This window comes from Arachis stenosperma, chromosome 1 (genome assembly GCF_014773155.1).
Source record: "Arachis stenosperma cultivar V10309 chromosome 1, arast.V10309.gnm1.PFL2, whole genome shotgun sequence".
NCBI classification, from domain to species: domain Eukaryota; kingdom Viridiplantae; phylum Streptophyta; class Magnoliopsida; order Fabales; family Fabaceae; genus Arachis; species Arachis stenosperma.
In genome coordinates this window covers 134865814-134873544 of record NC_080377.1, presented here as the reverse complement: position 1 = coordinate 134873544, position 7731 = coordinate 134865814, and the positions used below count along the sequence as shown (strand labels likewise).

The window sequence follows — 7731 nt, the reverse complement described above, 5'->3', positions numbered from 1 at the left end:
AGTTTCGATCTTCCCTTTGAGGCCGTGTTTTTAGACTTCGACCCCTTTGAGGAAGTCGTGCTCGAGCATTGCTTTAGTTGGTTGTGAGTAGCTCCTCTTTGGGAGAATCTAGCGTTGCTTCTGCTTTAATGCGAAGCATTTCTAGTCTTTTAATTGCGGCGTGCTTTTGGGGTCCGTTTAGCTTCCTTGGAATGTGCGAGCGCTTTAAAAGCCCATTAATAGGGTTTTTAATTTTATTTTGCCGTTTCCTTCCCTCCTTTCAATTTTGAATTTAGAGAAGTTTATCTTCTTCCTTCTACTTTCTTGTTTCTAAGAGACTTTTTTCTGACTCTTCTTTCTTTGCTTTCAGTTTGCCCCTAGCTTTCTTCTTTCTTTGGAGTTCCAAAGAGTCAGTTGGACCTTTCGTGCTTTTTGCTGCGCATCTGTTGTTATCTCTTGTTCCTCTTTTCAGGTTGGTATTTTACTTCATACCTTTTTTTTATGCGTTTTAATAACTGCTGCATGCTATCTTTTTGGAAAAAGTTTTGATCTTTGCTGGACTTCCTTCGAGAAGATTGAAGCTTTTTGCATGTCTCTTTGTGTGTCTTTGTTTTTTGATAGTTACAGTCTTTTTATCTTGCTATTTGTATGAAGAAATGCTGGTACCTAGGTTTCTGTTTGCCTCCTTGTATTTTCTTTTGTTTGAGAGGGTTAGGGCTCTGACTTTTGCGTCGTTTCCTTTTCTGCGTTCTGCTCTGTTGTTGCCTCCAAAAGGTGCCCCTAGGCTCTTGGTGTTGATCTTATGTTCTTCGCAAGTTCTGGGGTTCCCTTTTGCTGCCATATCTGACGTTTGTTGATTGTTTCTTGTCATTCTCTTACTGTCCGAGTTGTTTGGTAGTGACCTTTTTTCTTTTTCTTACTGTAGGTGTAGTTGCTATATGTCTTCCCGTAAGAATATTGTCGAGATGTCCACTAAAGTCCCTGCTGGCATGGCCGATTGGCTAGACTCTATAGTGTTGATGTGTGTTACTGTGGCCGATCCAGAGTACTGTGAGAGACTTAGGAGGTTCCATAGGGTGTGTAGTAATAGGGAGGATGAGAAGAATTATAAGCTGTTGTCGCCCGACCCTGAGGAGAGGGTTTGTTTCCCTCCCTTGACTCGGGAAGAGCGCCCTTTCTTTTATGCCTACGACTACTTCTTCAACCAGTTAGGTATTATCCTTCCTTTCACTCATTTTGAAACCGAGCTCCTATGGAACTGTAATGTGGCCCCTTCACAGCTTCATCCGAACTCTTGGGCCTTCATAAAGATCTTTCAGTTACTGTGCCAAGAGGTAGGTGTCCGACCTACCTTGAACCTTTTTCTTTACCTGTTTGTGTTGACCAAACCCAGGGTGGCCAAGAAGAAGGCTTCTTGGATTTTCTTCCGAGCTACCCAGGGGAAGAAAGTGTTTTCGATGTTTGACGAATCCTTCCGCGTCTTTAAGAACTACTATTTTAAAGTCCGAGCTGTTGAGGGTACTCGTCCTTTCTTTTTGGATGAAAATGATGAGCCAACATCTTCTTTATGTTGGCAAAAAGATATAGTAGTTCTCAAGTATCCTTGGAAAAGTTTAGATGAGGTGGAACAAGCCTTTGTGGGTGTTTTAGAAGAGCACTGAGGGAGCCCCTTTGTGGAACAAGCCTCTTTCTTCACTGGTAGTTTTCTTCTATTGTCTGTAAATTTATCTTTTTCCTTCTGTGTAATTGTTTCCCCGGCTTCTTTTCAGAGATGGTTAAATCTTCGGATTCTATGAAGTCTTTTCGAAGGGCCAAGAAAGCAGTGGCTGCCCAAAATCTGTCAAATAAGACTTTGGGGGAGGGGTCTTCGTAGCTGCCTCCAAAGAAGCTGGTGGCTGAGTCCCAGGGTCCGAAGAAGATTATTCCGACTCCGAGAAAGATTATCCCGACTCCGAGAGTCCAGACAGTTCCATCTGACCCATCTCAGATGACCTTTGGTCCTGCTGCCTCTCCTACTGGAAGCTTCTTTTTAATTTTTTAGTTGAAAAATAAAAACCGGCCGAATTCCGATTTGATCCGACCGAGTAATTTTGCAATTCACCATTAATTTTTTGCTCAACGATTTTATGAGATTAGTCGGACCATAATTACTTTCGATTTATGGTTAGACCAGTCGAACCGACCAGTTCGGTCCGATAATTGTGCTGTGAACTAGCAGATAAACACCAAACTCCTCTACTCTTTCTTCTTGATCTTCTTCCCTTCAACCTATGCAAAGAAAACTCTAACCTAACCCTCAGTTCCTCTCCCTCCCTGAAGCCAGTGAAGTGAACCTTACTCTTTCTCAATCTCACATCCTCACTCAGCCTCCGCAGAGCAGCAGAGGCACTTTCTCTCTCTCACACTCACGATTGCCGGCTCCTCTGCCTCCTCGTCGCCTCAGCCACCTTCGTCGCTGCGTCGTCGCCTCGCCTCAGCTTGATTTCTCTCCTCTCACCGGTCCCCGTCACCGCGCCGCACGCGTCTCCCTCTCCCTCTCCCTCTCCCTCTCCCTCAACCAAAGAGAAACCCTAGCCTCCTCCACCGCCGCAAGGAGTTCGCCGCTGCCGCCGTCCGTCGCACGCAGCATGGGCTTCTCTCTTCGTCTTGTCTACAATCAGTGGCGCTGAGCCAATCCCCTTCTCTCCTTCTCCAGAACTCAGAACTCAACCTCAAGTCTTCAACCAAAGAAAAAGTTGAAAACCCTAGCCTCTGCCGCCGTCCGTCCGTCCGTCCGTTCGTCCGTCTAGCCACTGCCGCCGTCCGTCGCACGCAGGTCTTCTCTCTTCGTCCTGTTCTCCCCGTCTCCAACCCCTGCTCCCTTCTTCCGCAAGCTCGGCCCATGCTTCGTCTTCATCTGCTCAACGTCCTGCTCGCTGTCGTGTGGTCGGCGTCGTCAGTCGCGGCAACGTACTCTGCCCAGAGCCCCAGACTTCGAAGGTCTGTTCACTGCACACTTCTGCGTTTTTTTTATGCCCTGTTCAATGATTATTTGAAAGTTTTGTGTTTTAAATTTTTTATTGAATGATTATTTGATTACTGATTAGCTCTGGTTCTCCTGTGTTGCTGTTTTGTGTGTTGTGATTTTGCTGTTTTGCGATCAATGCTCAAACTTTGAATGTTGTTCTGCTGGTTTTGCTGTGTTTGTTTTGTTTCAGAAATCAGTTTTTGGTGATCAATGCTCATACTCTGAATGTTGTTCTGTTTTGTTTTAAGGCTGTGTTTGGAAGAGGTGATTGATTTCTGAGTTTTGTTCTGTTTTTGTTTTAAGGCTGTGTGTTGTGTTCAATTTTCATTTTGTAGGAAATTCTTTGAGGTATATGAGAATTAAGAAGGAAGACTATTCCAACGGTATTACTCTGTTGATTCTGGTCCCCTACAAACTTGAATATAGAATTGAAGAGTGAAGCCCTTTATTATTTCATCATTGGCCTATTTTTGGCATTGCATATCATTGTAGTTTGTTTATCCATAGAACTAGTAGTTTATGATCCCCCTTTGAAGTAAAAAAATGCAGCAGAAGAGTGTTTAGAACCAGTTGCTTTATTCATTGAATTTTTATTAGAATCAGGTGTTTATTATAAAACGATTTTTCTAGTTGAACCATGGTTGAACCGGTAAACCAATGAACCAGTAAACCAGTATCTAAAGCGGTTCGATAATCGGTCCGGTTTTCAGAACCTTGGTATAGGGCTTGTTTGGGTGAGCTTCTAAGAAAAGATCTTTTTTTGAGTTATCTTTTTTTAAAAGATCTTATAGAGAAGTAAAAGTAATTTTATATTTGGATATCTCATGTAAAAAGGTCTTTTTATCTATCAATTATGTTTGGGTATAACAATATAAAAGTACTTTTTTGTTTATTTATTACATGAAAAACATCTTTTTTTTAAGGAAAAAAGATCTTTTAAAAAAAGATGTAAATTACAGCTTCTCAAAAAAGATCTTTTTTTGATTTTACTAGTGCTTTTACTTTTACTACTAGAAATTTGCCAAACACGTTAAAAAATAAAAAAAGATCTTTTTTCATTGAAAAAAGATCTTTTTTTAACAAAATAATGGCGCCCAAACATGCACATAGAATGACACTTGATAACAAATTTAAAAGCAATTAGAATTTGTGTATAAATTGTTGCTGTTGTTTTAATGTAAGTTTAAAATAAAAATTTGATGCTAATTGAAATTTGTATAGAATACTTAATTGTTGCGGTTGATTGTTACTATTTTAATACTTGATTATTGCTGTTTTAATGTAGGTTAAATACTTGATTGATACTGATTTAATGTAGGTTTAATTTTTATTGTTATTTTTATTTAATTGTTTTAAAGTAGGTTTAATGCTAATTGAAAATTTTTTTTAGGTATTTTTAGAAATTGATAATTGATTGTTGTCATGTATTTTATATTAATTTACGTTTAATACTTGTTAAAATAAATTATTTTATATTTTTTATTTATGTAGGACCAATTTTATCGGTTCAATCAGTGATCTATCAGTTGAACCAATAAACTAGTGAATCAGGAGTCTGACCGATTCGATCACCAGTTCGGTTCTGAAGACTATGTTTATAGTTTCTTTTTTGTGGAATGAATCGTGTTCTTCTTCCGAAACATGTCGCTGCGGTAATAAAATCCCAAAAGAACCCTCTTAGGGCATTGGAAATGTTCAACTCGGTGAAAACCGAGGAAGGGTTCAAGCATACGCTTTTAACATACAAATGCATGGTTCAGAAGCTTGGTCTCCACGGCGAGTTCGAGAACATGGAGAACATTCTCTCGGAGATGAGAACCAACCTCAACAACGCGATTCTAGAAGGAGCGTACGTCGAAGCCATGAGGAGCTACGGAAGAAGAGGGAAAGTTCAGGAAGCTGTTGACACGTTCGAGCACATGGACCTCTTCAACTGCGACCCTTCCGTACACTCCTACAACGCTATCATGAACATTCTGGTTGAGCACGGGTACCACAACCAAGCACATAAGGTTTACATGAGGATGAAGGATAGAGGGGTTTGTTCCGATGTGTGCACCTACACCGTGAGGATCAAGTCGTTTTGTAGAACTAGGAGACCCCATGCTGCTCTTAGGCTTCTTAAGAACATGCATTTCATGGGGTGTAATTCGAATGCGGTGGCGTATTGTAACGTTGTTGAAGGGTTTTATGAATCCGGGTGTTTTGATGATGCGCGTGAGGTGTTTGATGAAATGCTCGAGAGACTTTTGTTTCCTGATGTTACAACTTTTAACAAGCTTGCTCATAGGCTCTGTAAAAAGGGGATTGTGGGAGAGAGTGAAAGGCTTCTGAGCAAGGTTTTAAAGAGAGGGGTTAATCCCAATTTGTTTACTTTTAATATATTTATTCAAGGGCTTTGTAATGGAGGTCATATTGATGGTGCTGTTAGGTTGCTTGGTGTTGTGGCGAGAGAAGGTTTGAGTCCTGATGTTGTCACATATAACACTTTGATTTGTGGGCTTTGTAGGAATTCTCAGGTTGTCAAAGCTGAGGGATACTTGCATAAGATGGTTAATTGTGGGTTTGAGCCTGATGGTTTCACCTATAATACTATTATTAATGGATACTGCAAGACTGGGAAGGTGCAAGATGCTAATAGGATTCTGAAAGATGCAGTTTTTAAGGGCTTCCAGCCTGATGAGTTTACTTATTGTTCCTTGATCAATGGATTGTGCCAGGATGGTGATCCTGATCAAGCCATGGCTATTTTTAAGCATGGAATTGAGAAGGGTTTGAGGCCAAGCATTGTTGTTTACAATACCATGATTAAAGGGTTGTCTCAGTTGGGTCTGATTTTGCCAGCTTTGCAGTTGATGAAGGAGATGGCAGAAAATGGCTCTCACCCTAATATGTGGACTTACAATTTAGTCATAAATGGACTGTGCAAGATGGGTTGTGTATCTGATGCCAATGATCTTGTCAATGATGCTATTGCCAAAGGATGCCTACCTGACATTTTTACCTTCAATACTTTGATTGATGGCTACTGTAAACAGCAGATGTTAGACACTGCAATTGAGATGGTAAATAGAATGTGGAGCCAAGGTGTGACTCCTGATGTTATCACATACAATACTTTGTTGAATGGGCTTTGCAAGGCTGCGAAAAGTGATGAAGTAATGGAGATCTTCAAGGCTATGGCGGAGAAGGGATCCGCTCCAAACATAATTACATACAACATTATCATTGAATGCCTTTGTAAAGATAAGAAAGTAAATGAAGCTTTGGATTTGCTTGGGGATATGAGAAGCAAGGGTTTGGCACCTGATGTGGTTAGTTTTGGCACATTGATCACTGGTTTCTGTAAGATTGGGGATCTTGATGGTGCTTACAGCTTATTTAGAAGGATGGAAAAACAATACAATGTTTATCATACAACAGCAACATATAACATTGTACTTTGTGCGTTTTCCGAACAGCTCAACATGAAAATGGCAGTAAAGCTCTTCTCTGAGATGAAGCGAAATGGCTGTGAACCAGATAACTATACCTATAGGGTCATGATTGATGGCTTTTGCAAAACTGCAAATGTTACACAAGGGTATAATCTTCTAGTGGAAAATATTGAAAAGGGGTTTATTCCATCGCTAATTACATTTGGACGAGTTCTAAATTGTCTTTGCATGGAGGACAAGCTTCATGAAGCAGTTGGTATCATCAACCTTATGATCGGAAAGGGTATCGTCCCGGATATTGTAAATACAATCTTTGAAGCTGATAAAAAGGTGGTTGCAGCACCCAAGATTGTTGTAGAAGATTTGTTGAAGAAAGGCCACATAACTTACCATTCCTATGAACTACTATTTGATGGCATTAGAGATAGGAAGATGCTTAAGAAAACGCTTCCAACAGTGAAGTCTCACGATCGAAGGGCCACGTCAGCAGCTGTTACTTAAGAAAATTGCTGATTCTACTGGAAGAATCCTGCCAAAATGGTAGGAAGTTTCATGGTGGAAAATCTTCTTTACATTTGGGAAAGAAAAACAAAAAGAGGAACCGGAAATATCAAGGAATCTAGACATGAAAACGTGATTATTCATGTCAAGCACATCACCAACTTTCATAGCAAGAAATTGAAGGGGCACAAAGTATGATGTGTCTTCTGCTTGGAGTGTCACTTGAACCAAATTTTGGCCTCGAGTGTGAGTGTGAGAGAATATAACATGTACAGAGAAATCAGAAATCTAATTGTTTTGTAATTACTCAAGAAATAAAAAAAAAAGGATATTTAAATTTAATGCCATGACGAAAGTTGTCTTCAGTTCTTCATGTTAGTTATATTATTACAAAATTCATTAAAAGGTGCATCTATTTACCTACAATTACAAGAATTAGGTAGCTAATGAGTTATAACTCAAATGGTATAGTTTTCTTATGCTCACTTAAGAAGTTGCAGATCTGAGTCTCTATATCTTTGGTAAAAAAAATAATTATAAGAATTAGGTATAGTTTAAACTTTAAAGATAGCTCTGCTAGTAAGGTTACATGAATTTGTATTCTACAGAAAATAATGGTTGAAAGGATATTGAGAAGAAATTGCATCTGGTTATATCTTTTATGTGATTGGTATATGTTGTTTTCTGATTTTAGCAATTTTTCTTCTTTAATTTGTCGTTGTGGGAAAGGAAAAAAAAAGTCTCATCGCCCTTGTATAGAAGTTGTTTGGAATGCTAGAAATGAATTTGGAATGCTAGAAATTAAAA

The 7731-nt window shown here is 39.5% G+C and overlaps 1 protein-coding gene across 1 annotated transcript; it reads left to right on the top strand.

Annotated features, from left to right (window-relative positions):
- Window positions 1-2251: 2251 nt before the first annotated feature.
- LOC130958043 (putative pentatricopeptide repeat-containing protein At1g74580) lies at window positions 2252-7269 on the top strand. The gene is made up of 2 exons (XM_057884967.1): window positions 2252-2958; window positions 4478-7269. The coding sequence occupies exon 2, from the start codon at window positions 4603-4605 to the stop codon at window positions 6922-6924; it is 2322 nt and encodes a 773-aa protein (XP_057740950.1). The 5' UTR covers window positions 2252-2958; window positions 4478-4602; the 3' UTR covers window positions 6925-7269.
- The last annotated feature ends 462 nt before the right edge of the window (window positions 7270-7731 follow it).